Here is a 14,206-nt window from a genome sequence, read left to right on the forward strand (position 1 = left end):
CCGATGAGTTTCGGAGAACTTGGGTTTTCATCTGAACTCTATGTAACGAGGAGATGGAGCACTCCGGTTGTTTTGAATGGAGAAAAGTGTAACGCTAAAGATGGTGGCATCAACTAAACTACAATCTACAAAACAAACATATTCAAAAAAAAATATTAAAAGTGATGTTATTTTATGTTATATTATAATCTACTGGATTTTGAGGTGAATTGATTAAGAAATGTATCAATCTGCAGTGAGTGAGTTGGTTACTATGGTAACTAAGGGAACTGTGGCAGAAACTACAGGGTGGTGCATGTGCTAATCTTGTTAATCTTTTTAGTTGCCATGATCAAGATGGCGGGCAGAGCAAGCGGACTTCTCTTAAGAGACACTTCTGTTATACCTCCTCTGTGTGTCCTCCTGCCAGGTGGAGACTCTGAGACACTTCTGTTATACCTCCTCTGTGTGTCCTCCTGCCAGGTGGAGACTCTGAGCGGTGAGAAGGAGGACCTACTGGCCGCCATGGAGACACTAAGGAGCACAGTCAGGCAGCAGGAGGCCCAGAGCCAGGAGCTCCACAGACACACGGCCAGCCTGGACAGAGACCTGACGGCAGAGAGAGCCACTAAGGAACAGAAGATGAAGGTGAGAGAGGGAGAGACACGGATAGACGGAATGAGATGGAGACTGAGAGACGGACACAGAGAGAATGTATCGCTATTGCACACATTTTTCAAAAGTGTTTCAAATTTGTCTAACGTTAACAGTTTGCCAAATCTGTATATTAATAAATATTTATTCTGAAAATGTGGACAGACCGATGGCAGACTGCAGTATTAGACAGGCCCACCACACATGCTGTAGATTTCACCACATTGATGTAAAACATATGAGCAGTGTTGCTGTTGTGTAAACAGTCTCTTCCATTGCTGACTGTATCTTACTCACCACCACAAATAACCCAAGAACCCCTGGAAACACGGCAGGTGTCGAGGTGCATCAGCCCTACTCCTTGAAGACTAAGATGAGATAAGATAATGTCCCCATTCTGCAGTTGTAGTACAGTATGTACTTGATGCTATTGTGTGTGTGTGTGTGTGTGTGTTGTGTTCTGTGTGTGTGTTTCCAGGAGTTGTCATTGGCAGTGAAGGAGGTAGAGGAGTTGACAGCTCAGCTCCGTAGGCAGCAGCAGCAATATCAGCAAACTGCCCAAGAGCTGGAGCAGCTACGCAAGGTACACACCTACACACACACACACACACCTACACACGCACACGCACACACACAGAGCAGACTGCCTCCAAGGAGCAGTCCCATCAAGTGATTGGAGTCCCCACAGTGAGTCATATGATGTCTGGCCTCTAGCCCACTCGGAATCTGATTTTAGCCCATAGCACTTGAGCTGCTGCTGTTCCATTAGCAGAGAGACCAGTATATGGCACAGTGTCTCCATTAGCAGAGAGACCAGTATATGGCACAGTGTCTCCATTAGCAGAGAGACCATGATATGGTACAGTGTCTCCATTAGCAGAGAGACCAGGATATGGCACAGTGTCTCCATTAGCAGAGAGACCAGGATATGGTACAGTGTCTCCATTAGCAGAGAGACCAGGATATGGCACAGTGTCTCCATTAGCAGAGAGACCAGGATATGGTACAGTGTCTCCATTAGCAGAGAGACCAGGATATGGCACAGTGTCTCCATTAGCAGAGAGACCAGGATATGGTACAGTGTCTCTATTAGCAGAGAGACCAGGATATGGTACAGTGTCTCCATTAGCAGAGATACCAGGATATGGTACAGTGTCTCCATTAGCAGAGAGACCTAGATATGGCACAGTGTCTCCATTAGCAGAGAGACCTAGATATGGCACAGTGTCTCCATTAGCAGAGAGACCAGGATATGGTACAGTGTCTCCATTAGCAGAGAGACCAGGATATGGTACAGTGTCTCCATTAGCAGAGAGACCTAGATATGGCACAGTGTCTCCATTAGCAGAGAGACCTAGATATGGCACAGTGTCTCCATTAGCAGAGAGACCTAGATATGGCACAGTGTCTCCATTAGCAGAGAGACCAGGATATGGTACAGTGTCTCCATTAGCAGAGAGACCAGGATATGGTACAGTGTCTCCATTAGCAGAGAGACCAGGATATGGTACAGTGTCTCCATTAGCAGAGAGACCTAAATATGGTACAGTGTCTCCATTAGCAGAGAGACCTAGATATGGCACAGTGTCTCCATTAGCAGAGAGACCTAGATATGGTACAGTGTCTCTATTAGCAGAGAGACCTAGATATGGCACAGTGTCTCCATTAGCAGAGAGACCAGGATATGGTACAGTGTCTCTATTAGCAGAGAGACCTAGATATGGCACAGTGTCTCCATTAGCAGAGAGACCTAGATATGGCACAGTGTCTCCATTAGCAGAGAGACCTAGATATGGCACAGTGTCTCCATTAGCAGAGAGACCTAGATATGGCACAGTGTCTCCATTAGCAGAGAGACCTAGATATGGTACAGTGTCTCCATTAGCAGAGAGACCAGGATATGGTACAGTGTCTCCATTAGCAGAGAGACCTAGATATGGCACAGTGTCTCCATTAGCAGAGAGACCTAGATGTGGCACAGCATGTTTTTCATTGTGGCAGCCAGGAGGCCTTGCTTGGCAGTTGGCACATGTCCACATTGGATCTCCTTCTGACACTAAACATCTGAGAACAGGAAGAACTCACATCCGCTTTGATGAGATGCGGGCTGGTGTAAATAGACACTCAAAACAGGTTGCAGAGAGCTCCAGTGCAAAAAGCATGTATTTCTTAAATATCAGTCATTGACTCGTGTGACAGGCTGTGTGGTACCTGTTCTAATCACGTCCTATGATACCCTGATGAAGAAGGTCATGATGTTAGCAGTTACCTAACATCTCAATGAGATCATCTTTGTGTATCTGAGCTGAGATACTCTTGCTTCTCCCAGGTGTGAGTTTGTAGTAGGACATTTCTGACAAAAATTGCTGGATATATTTTTGGTTTTCATTATTCCTTATTTGCTTTATGATCCACTACAGAGACTTTGCTGTTTAGTATTTCTCTGTATAATGGTCCACTACAGAGACTTTGCTGTTTGGTATTTCTCTGTATAATGGTCCACTACAGAGACTTTGCTGTTTGGTATTTCTCTGTATAATGGTCCACTACAGAGACTTTGCTGTTTGGTATTTCTCTGTATAATGGTCCACTACAGAGACTTTGCTGTTTGGTATTTCTCTGTATAATGGTCCACTACAGAGACTTTGCTGTTTAGTATTTCTCTGTATAATGGTCCACTACAGAGACTTTGCTGTTTGGTATTTGTCTGTATAATGGTCCACTACAGAGACTTTGCTGTTTGGTATTTCTCTGTATAATGGTCCACTACAGAGACTTTGCTGTTTGGTATTTCTCTGTATAATGGTCCACTACAGAGACTTTGCTGTTTGGTATTTCTCTGTATAATGGTCCACTACAGAGACTTTGCTGTTTGGTATTTCTCTGTATAATGGTCCACTACAGAGACTTTGCTGTTTGGTATTTCTCTGTATAATGGTCCACTACAGAGACTTTGCTGTTTGGTATTTCTCTGTATAATGGTCCACTACAGAGACTTTGCTGTTTGGTATTTGTCTGTATAATGGTCCACTACAGAGACTTTGCTGTTTAGTATTTCTCTGTATAATGGTCCACTACAGAGACTTTGCTGTTTGGTATTTCTCTGTATATAATTGTGCATCCAGTGCTTCTGTGTCCTCTGGAGCCTGCATGGTCTTTTGCCAGATATTTCCCTTACTGAGTTATGTCTGAGTCTAGCTACTGTAGAAGACTACAAAAAACATTAAAAAATTCAGACTAGCCTTGACATGTTGCAATCCGCTTTCTGTATTCATTTCAAAATCATGATTTTTGAATCACAGATTGTTGTCTCTTCACTGCAGGAAGCCCAACAGAGCTCCCTGATGGACATGGAGATGGCCGACTACGAGCGGCTGGTCAAAGAGCTCAACACCAAACTGTCAGAGAAAGATACGCATGTGGAGGAGCTGAAGGCCCAGATTCATACACACACCCAGAAGGAGGACACACTTAACCAGGAGATTGGTGGGAATGCATTGCACTCAATCATTCACACATGCTCCATTTCTCTCTCTCTCTCTCTCCCTCTTTTCTTTCTCTCTCATTCGCGCACTCCCCTCAGTCAATCTCTCTTATTTAATTCTTTTTTTTGCAGATTCTACATTATTATCATTTGAAAATAATCACCAAACAATATATTTTCCACTGTAAAATATGGTAAATGGAGGAGATCCATCAAACACTACACTATATTGGTACTCCGAGCACCAGAGCACAATCTGGACCGGTCGTAAATCCAGAGCGCTATTGGAGTTCCCGTTCATTTATTCAGAACACACTCCAGCCACGCACAGCTTTACAACGGTAGTTAACACTTTCTCTGCCAAACTCGTCATTCCCCGCCATGCTCATTCTGCCAATGACGCCGTAACACGTCATTGAGATCAATATTTCAAAAATCTGTGATCGCAATCATATTTCTCCCCCGGAGACTTGAGATCTACTGTTGATCCCCTCTCAACTCTCCAACGGTTCAAGAGCGCCATCTGGTGGCCGATCGGCGGATCGCCCAAACCGGAAACCGGAAACGGAAGCTGGTGCTCATTCCAATTCGGTCCGATCACTCGCCAATAGTCCCGGGACTCGAGCTAGACACAATGGATAGCAATCCGTTACCAATAACTCGATAAACAACATGATTTGGACGTATATACTATTATACAACCTGGAGATGGATCGCATATTTCAACATCCCATAATAGGAATATTTTTGCGCCACGCTCATCGCCCAACGCTACGAGGAAGCTACGGTGAGTTTCAGCGTTTTTTTTTAACGTGTTCGATACAAACTGCTCTAATGATCATATCACCCACACTAGATGAATCATCTAACGTTGGCCACGGAATTATAAACGACCCCCCCCCCCATCTGGTCAACATCAGATGATAAGTAGTAACTTCTAGAAGCATGTCCATTTGAAATTTTTTATCTCGCGCCGATCGCTATCAAACTGTATACAATCATCAATATAATGCATTTAGGGCTATAAATCACGTCCTGCAGAAAGCTGCAGAAAACGATAAAAACATACTTATACTTTAGACCGTATTTTAGTATGAATATGTGAATGAAAAAGTATAACGTTGCTACACCCTGAACAATAGATACTTGATGTTGAATGGGCCATAGTAATGTCAATTTAGCAATACAATTAAAAAAGTTATAGCCCTGCAAAGAAGGGGAACTTCTCCATAGACAAATAGAGCTGGCAGAGGATGGTATAATGATGTACATAAGCCTGGCGAAGAAAGTGTTAATGGTGTCTAGCTAACTGGCTATACTTGCTAGCATGCTAGTTGACACTCAATAACAGTGTAAATAGGGCTTTGTCAGATTTTATATTTACATGCTAGTGGGAGTGATTAGGACAGGGGTCGGCAACCTGCGGCTCCGGAGCCGCATGCGGCTCTTTAGCCAATCAGCTGCGGCTCCCTGGCCCAAAGAATTTAAAAATAATAATTTTACTTTATTTAAATTTTTCTCTTATTTTGGAGATCAATGTCATACTGTGACACTGAAATAAAAAAATATTTCATCAACTAAAATATTTAGTCAACAAAAATATTTCATCAACTAAAATATACAGTACGTCACACCCCGCGCCTCTCCCTGCCGTCTGCAAGGGGCTAATCTTGAGTTTCCGACCCCCCAGTAAGCTAACCATGGATAAATCCAAAAAAAGGAGTCTGAGGAAAATAGAGGGTTTAATTCAGCGTGGACACATTAATTTGCTTTCACGACTAACGATGCAGGCTTACTGTACCTGTATGCCTGATATGTGGTGCGAAATTTGCGAACAACGAAACATTTACTTTTTATTTTATAGATAGCATAGTTCAGGGTTTTATTTTAAAGTAGGTCTACAGACACCAGTGTGTTTTCTCCTTTTCTGTGTTTTATTTCAAAGTAGGTCTACACAGCCAGTATTTTTTCTCCTCTTCATAAGAGTTTGAGGTTTTCCATTGTTATAACGGGTAAAAACAGCAATAAAAAGTCAACATTTTTCTTTTAGTTGCTTTATAATTCCATTAATGCAACAAACTGTATGCTATAAGTATAATAAATCGCAAATTACTTTGGGTATGCAATTGTCAGGTGTTTTATGCTAAATGTGGGGTATGCTTGGGGATATATAAAACGTTATACACTGTGTTATCTTTTTTTTCTCTCTCACTCTCTCTCTCTCTCTCCCCCTCCCTCCCTCTCTCCCCCTCTCCCTCTCCAGAGTCTCTGAAGTGCCAGCTGGACCAGGGGGAGGAGAAAACCTCCAAGATGAAACAGCTGCTGGTTAAGACCAAGAAGGACTTGGCTGACGCCAAGAAACAGGTCTGTGTGTGTGCTTACTTGTTTAACTATATTTGGGAGAACCGACTTGACAAACCGCCTTTAACACTTTCTCCGCCAATAACATCATAGAACGGGTTTCAAGTTCATGCGAATTCTGCCAGATCACAGCGTACGACGTTATTCTGATCATATTTCATATTTTCGCCATGGTATTCATATTTCACTCACAGATCCTTGTCTGATGCTGTCTGAGCCGGCACAACTCTGCAACGCTTCAATACTGCCACCTGGTGGCTGATCGGCGAGTTGCCAAACCGGATATGCCCGTTGGAGCTCGGTCCGTCCCCTAAATCCGTCCGGCCACTCGTTTATCATCCCAGGACTCTAGCCACACACCGTGGATATGGATTGCTGCCATAACTCAATAATCCACATGATTTGGGCTGTTATTATTATTATACAAACCGGAAATGGATCGCCTCGATCCCCATCACATAACTGGGATCGGTTTGCTCCAGTATCATCGCCCAACGCTAAGAGGAGGCTGCCATGAGTTTCAGCGTTTTTGTTTATTATTAACCATACAAACTGCTCTGATCTATATATCACCCATACTACATGAAGCATTTAACGACGATCACGGAATTATAAACGACCCCCCCCGCCCCGTTCACCCACGCATGATCAGTCATAACGTTTAGGACCATGTACAGTTGACATTTTTTATATAGCATCGATCGGTATCAAACGGCATTTGATAATCTAATATTTATGCCTATATATCACGTTCTAGGAATTACTGCAGAAAACGATAAAAACATATTTATATTCTAGACGGTATTTTCGTATGAATGTGTGAATGAAAAAGTAAAACGTTCCTACATCCTGAACAATAGATAATCGATGTTGAATGGGCCATAGTAATGTCAATTTAGCAATACAATTTAAAAAGTTATAGCCCTGCAAAGAAGGTAAACATCTCCATAGACTTACAGTGCTGGCAGTGATCAAACATTGATGGATATAAGCGTGGCAGTTAATGTGTTAATGTGAGGACATTTTGGCAGGTCCTCTCACTAAATAACGCTGATCGGGTTGGTGTAAGAAGTGAGGGAATGAATGTAAATCTATGGCATGTGCACATGAAAATGTGTGTGTGTGTCCCAGAGGATTGTCTATTGTAACATTACCCTCTCTAATGAATGTAAATAGTATTATGCAACCATGTGTGGGCATGTAAGCGGGAGGCCTTGAAACTGCTAGGAATACTTAATGAATAGATGTGTGTGTATATTTAATCTTTTCCCCTCTTTCTGTGTGCACATGTTTATATTATACTTGTGTATGTGGACACACTTATGTGTTGTGTTTTCCTGTGTGAGTTCACATTAGGGCTGGACGGTATGGTCTAAAATTTATATCACGGTATAATTTGAAGCATAGACGGTAACGGTATATATCACGGTATATTCATTTATCTTAAAATGTCTATATAAATGCTTCTGAAGGGGTAAACCGCTGGTATGGCAGCTATTACTGTACTCTTGTATTACTAGGACATATTTCACATAGTACAGAGGTATTTTAAGAACATTTATTGTGCAAACTGCAATAGAAAAATGCAAAACCTTTTCTCAAGTTACTTCCATCTCTGAAAAACACTTTTTTCATGAAATACAATCAAATCAAGTGGCACAAAGTGAAAATAAAAACTACAGCAGGACAGGAGGTTTCTTTCCCTCAAACAACTCAAACACAATAAAACTCCAACATAACTTAACTTTAGTGTACATGTTTGACAACGTAGAGAGTGAGAGAGCGTGATGTAATAGGTTTGAGTTTGAGGATTGAGCGTCCTAAGTTGCCGTAGTTGATGATGTCACACCAGGATGTCATTATTGTCAACACAGAGTTGCAAACGGGAGCAGCCCGACGGATAAAGCGATATAAAGAAACGAATAGCGAATAAATGTGAAGTTATCTTTGAACCTCTGTTGCCAAGCCTCATCAATATACACCCCCCCCCCTTTCCTCACTAATGGAACTGGTGCCGCGGAGTCACGTTAGAACATTAGCTTAGCGGCTAACGTTAGCCCGTTGCTGCGCTAAAGCAAGTCTCCTCTCAGCCTCCTTAGCCAAAATTAGATGCCAAAACTATATGGCAAGGTCCGTGAGCAAGTGGAGAAACACTCCACAGTACAATTAAACACTATGCAACGACCACTGCAAACGTTGAGTGAATCGTCAAGTAACGTTAACGCCATTGCTACTGCTGTGACTAGCTGCTCTAGTCTACTAGGTATGACCGGTCACAAGGTATGAAGGTATAGTCAAAATCCATACCGTAGCACAAATTCATACCGTTTATACCGTCCACCCCTAGTTCACATATTTCCGTGTGTGTGTTTATGCATGTGTATGCTGGCATGTGTGTGTATTTATTTTCATTTTATGCCTGACTGTGTGTGTTTGTGTGTGCAGGAGGTCTCCCAGATGTTACTGCAGGCATCTCTGAAGGGAGAACTAGAGGCCATCCAGCAGCAGCTAGAGAGCTCCAAGGTAAGACAACCAGCAGCCTTCTCCCCTAGCACTTCAAGACCTATACGTAGGCTAGCTCCTACACTTTAGTCTAGTGGTCTAGGACCTACAGGTTAGCTCCTACACTTTAGTCTAGTCTAGGACCTACAGGTTAGCTCCTACACTTTAGTCTAGTCTAGGACCTACAGGTTAGCTCCTACACTTTAGTCTAGTCTAGGAGCTACAGGTTAGCTCCTACACTTTAGTCTAGTCTAGGACCTACAGGTTAGCTCCTACACTTTACCAACAAGGAGTGGGTTTACAAAGTATTCCTAATTTTAGCATTCCTAGTTGCTCATATCCTGGTTAAGGTCAATGATTCTTTATGTACCTATATAGCAGGGGTCAGCAACCTTTTTGACATGGAGTGCCTGTTTGAAATATAGTTGTAACTAGTGTGCCTCAACAATATTCCATGCATCGAAGAAAAAAAAATTCTCATAATCAGGTCTTTTTAATGATAATTTTTACATTATTACATCATTATTGTTATTGTTATTATTAACAATATTATTATGATGGTTGTATCAACCTTAAATCTGAGTTGGGGGGGGGGATGCAATGCAGACAAACAGCTGCATACAGTGCGACCATTTCACTCACATTTGCCCATTCATTTTTGGACACATCACACACCATCGGTGTGTGTACTGTACGTGTGCTGTCATAGCTCCACCTATAGGCCTAATGGAGAACACCAGGATGTGAATGGAGGGTGAATGTGAGGTATATCGTGTAAATAAGTTTTGATTGATCGCAAGACTACACTGTAAAAGAAAAATAATAATAAGTTACCAGAACTTAAAAATATTGACTTCAGTTACTGTGCATTAAGGTTTTCAGTTTTCAATCCATAATAAGTTAACAGAAAAACAAGTACACAACCACATTATTTCAACCTAATAAAACTATGTTTATTGTCATTGTTTTAAGAACACAAGTTGACTTGGTAATACTCACATTTTGAGTAAAAAAAATGGCTTTTAACATGTGCAATGTTCAATGAAATAGAAAAATAAATAATAAAATGTGTTGATTAATCCCACTGGTCACAATGGTGACCGTAATAATGTTTTTGTTATAAGGCTTTGCAAATGTTACTGAATGATGTAGCAATGTATTTCCAGCTAAATTGAAATAATAAACAAATAAAGGGTCTCAATTAAATATGTGGTAGTAAAAAGAACCTGTGGGAGGATTTCAACAAGATAAATGCGACAACAGTGCAAATTTTCTTTATTTTTATTTTGTATGCTGCCCCCTGTGCCTATGAAAATGCCCCCTCGTGCAGGCATGCAGGCACGCGTGCCTAGGGTTGCCTACCCCTGCTATATAGTAACCTCATAAATCGATATGAGTAGGTTACCTGCTCTTGATATTTTCTGAGAGAGGTGTGTGTGCGTGTGTGTGTGTGTGTGTTCAGATCCAGGTGTGTGAGCTGACGGCGGAGCGCCACAGGCTTCAGGAGCAGCTGAGGAGTGTGTCTGAACAGCAGCAGAGGACAATCGGCTCCCTGCAGCATCGCATCAACACACTACAGCAAGATGCTGATACTACCAAGGTACACACACACACTAATAATAATAAATCAAATTTCTATAGCGCCTTTCATGAAACCCAACGTCGCTGGAACTACAGCACTACAGCAAGATTCTGACACTACCAAGGTACACACACACACACACACACACACACACACACACACACACACACACACACCATATCAACACACTGCAGCAAGATGCTGATACTGCCAAGGTACACACACACACACACACCATATCAACACACTGCAGCAAGATGCTGATACTACCAAGGTACACACACACACACACACACACACACACACACACACACCATATCAACACACTGCAGCAAGATGCTGATACTACCAAGGTACACACACACACACACACACACACACACACACCATATCAACACACTGCAGCAAGATGCTGATACTACCAAGGTACACACACACACACACACACACACACACACACACACACACACACCATATCAACACACTGCAGCAAGATGCTGATACTGCCAAGGTACACACACACACACACACCATATCAACACACTGCAGCAAGATGCTGATACTACCAAGGTATACACACACACCATATCAACACACTACAGCAAGAAGATGCTGATACTACCAAGGTACACACACACACACACACACACACACACACACACTCTGTCTCTGTTAGGTCATACCCCTGAGGACAATCCATCAGTCTGACTATAAGAGGAGCACTCTCCCTGTCCATCCCTCTTCTTTTTCTTTCTCTTTCTCTATATTTCTCATCCCTCTCCCCATTGCCTGTCCTATACTCTCTCGCTCTCATCCTCATCCCCTCATTGCGATCATACACCTTCCCAGCTGCCCATCCATGTTGGAAATACTGCTATGGATTTTCCATCCGTTTCTGTGTGAGAGTGCAGCCTTGCTAAATGGCTGAAACCAAATGTCATTTGCAGGGGGGGTAGCCAATGAGGCATACACGCCCCCCCCCCCCCCCCCCCCCCCCCCCCCCATGGGACTAATGGTGGATGATAAATGGTACAGCCCAGTACCACAAAGTAGGAAGAGCTGTTGGGCCTTCCCCCTAAGAGACATGACATTGGCAGTTTTACGCACACACATGCACACATGCACACACACACAATACACACATACATGCACATATGCATGCGGTAAGCATTAATAAGGATGATTAAAGGGCCTATAAATAGACTGGTTCATATTTTCAGCGTAACCTTTTTTTTTTTATGTGGAAATGGAAAGATTTAACAAGCTTCACATTAGAGTGGAATCTCTTCCAGTTGTGGCTCGTGTAGTGAGGTGTTTAGTGTGTGTTTATGTTTGTGCTGTATTTCTAAGCACGTGTTGATGTGTGTATGTGTTTATGTTTGTGCTGTATTTCTAAGCATGTGTTGATGTGTGTACGTGTGTTCATGCTGTATTTCTAAGCATGTGTGTATGTGTGTGTCTTCCAGGCTGAGCTTGTGTCAACAGCAGCAGAGTTTGAGAGCTATAAGGTTCGCGTCCACAACGTCCTCAAACAGCAGAAGAAGAGCAGCACGCAGGGAGAAGCAGACACCGGGAAACTGGAGAGGTAAGAACACATGTGTATGAGGACTCATGTACATGTGTATGTGAGGTATATGTACTATAAGTCACAAAGAATACAGGGACAACACGGAAATGACAGCATCCCAAAAGACTCCCAAAACAAGACTTCAACTCAGTTTTACCGTTTTTATTTAAAGGTGACATGCATTATAAATGGCTTTTTTCAGTGTCTAGCATTGTTTTATAGTAATAGGAGTTGGTATCAATGTGTCTGTGTCTCTAAATACCATATTGGCGGATTGCTCTCATTCAGGTCAGACCATTTCCTGCTCCAGTTAATTAGGTCATTCTGATTTGACTCGCAACGTGACATCACAATGCGCTGGTGGAGTATTTTCATTGTAAACCGACACTTCCCCAAACAGGGTTTGACAGGCAGAGAACAGCGAGCGGGAGAGAGAGAGATGGAGAGAGAGCTTGACTGCGTGTGTGTCGGGGACGTAGGCATAGTGTAACCCGACACTTCCTCAAACGGGGTTTGACAGGCGAGCGAGGAGAGGGAGAGAGATAGAGAGAGGGAGAGAGAGAGGGACTGCAGAAGTGTGTGTGCGCATCTCTCCCTCGTCGGGGACACACGCATACACAAACTTGACTGCGTGTGTGTCAGGGACATCCTCTCTCTCTCTCTCTCTCTCTCTCTCTCTCTCTCTCTCTCTCTCTCTCTCTCTGTCTCTGGGGGGACCCTGATGGAAACAAGACAAACGTCTTTCTCAGGTCTGCATCCCCTTAACATTGTATGTATTGAGCCGTACTGTATTGTACCCATTCTGCAATCTGTTAAATAAAGTTTTCATTCACTCTCTCTCTCTCTCTCTCTCTCTCTCTCTCTCTCTCTCTCTCTCTCTCTCTCTCTCTCTCTCTCTCTCTCTCTCGTATGTATCACGCTGTCACTGAAAGTGCTTATGGGCGGAGCCCAGCCAATAACAGGCTGAAATCCTGACGCTGGAAAATTATGCTTTTTAGTACTCCATTAGAAATATAAAACAATGATTTTTTCTTTTTTTAATAAACCTTACAGATGTCTTCCATAGACTCACAGGAATTGTGTAAAGTTGCCCAAATAGTGCTAGGAATAGCAATGCATGTCCCCTTTAATGGCCACATCAGGCTGATGTGTGCAAAAGCCTTCCTCAGAGCATGATGAGACAAGATAAGAAGGGCCCGTTTTAAACATAGTACTTACCAGAGATGCCAGATTGTCCTGTTGCCAGTTACCCAGGTGGGGTATCTCCCGGGCCTTTCTGTGTGGAGTTTGCATGTTCTCCCTGTGCTCGCAAGGGTTTCCCCTCCCAATAAGATAAACCCAATGGAAAAACATGCACAACAGATCGCTAACGCTGCCGCGTCCATAGCGAAGACGGACAGGAGCACTTGGATTGGTCCCCGGGCGCGGCTGCCCTTGAGGGGGAAAGGAGGACGGGATGGGAAGTGCAGAGAACATTTCATCAGCGACTCAGTGCATGTGTGTGTGTGTGTTCCTGTGGGTCGCCCATCGCATGTGTGTGTGTGTGTGTTAAAAAATCTGCATGACAAATAAAGACTTCTTCTTCTTAAGACACAAGAAAAACAACTCATCGACTAACAACTCTATCGACTGAGACCAAACCTAGCAACTAAGCGACTAAACTACTGAGAGGGGACAGCCCTGTTAATGTCTAACGTGTGTGTGTGTGTGTGTGTGTGTGTGTGTGTGTGTGTGTGTGTGTGTGACCCAGGGAGCAGCTGGTGCTGCAGGTGGAGCAGCAGAGAGCCAGGCTGGGCGACAGCCAGCAGAGCCTCCAGAGCAGCACAGCGGAGCTGCAGCAGCTCCAGACGGAACACGACACCCTGCTGGACCGACACAACAAGATCCTCCAGGAGACCGTCAGCAAGGAGGCCGAGCTCCGAGAGAGGTGGGTCTGCGGGTCTGCGGCCAGGGGTTCAGCTGTTGGGACTCTCTAAAAAACATGGTATCTCTAGTTTAAACCCACCTTAACCTTAAATGAACATGCCAACATTTTCTCCATAGTTGGACAAGATGAAAGATACAAATTTCCTCTGTG

General features: G+C 43.3%; 1 protein-coding gene across 2 annotated transcripts in view; it reads left to right on the top strand.

The window, feature by feature from the left end:
* gcc2 (GRIP and coiled-coil domain containing 2) overlaps positions 1-14,206 on the top strand; it is a 67,519-nt gene that overhangs the window by 22,620 nt on the left and 30,693 nt on the right. For both annotated transcript variants that reach the window (XM_084310727.1, XM_084310726.1), the window contains 8 exons: positions 463-627; positions 1,112-1,216; positions 3,957-4,119; positions 6,381-6,481; positions 8,924-9,001; positions 10,443-10,580; positions 12,029-12,147; positions 13,880-14,056. In XM_084310727.1, the coding sequence (XP_084166853.1) occupies positions 463-627; positions 1,112-1,216; positions 3,957-4,119; positions 6,381-6,481; positions 8,924-9,001; positions 10,443-10,580; positions 12,029-12,147; positions 13,880-14,056 (1,046 nt within the window). The remainder of the gene's footprint in view (positions 1-462; positions 628-1,111; positions 1,217-3,956; positions 4,120-6,380; positions 6,482-8,923; positions 9,002-10,442; positions 10,581-12,028; positions 12,148-13,879; positions 14,057-14,206) is intronic.

Source organism: Notolepis coatsorum (genome assembly GCF_963971535.1).
Source record: "Notolepis coatsorum genome assembly, chromosome: 3".
Classification (NCBI taxonomy): Eukaryota; Metazoa; Chordata; class Actinopteri; order Aulopiformes; family Paralepididae; genus Notolepis; species Notolepis coatsorum.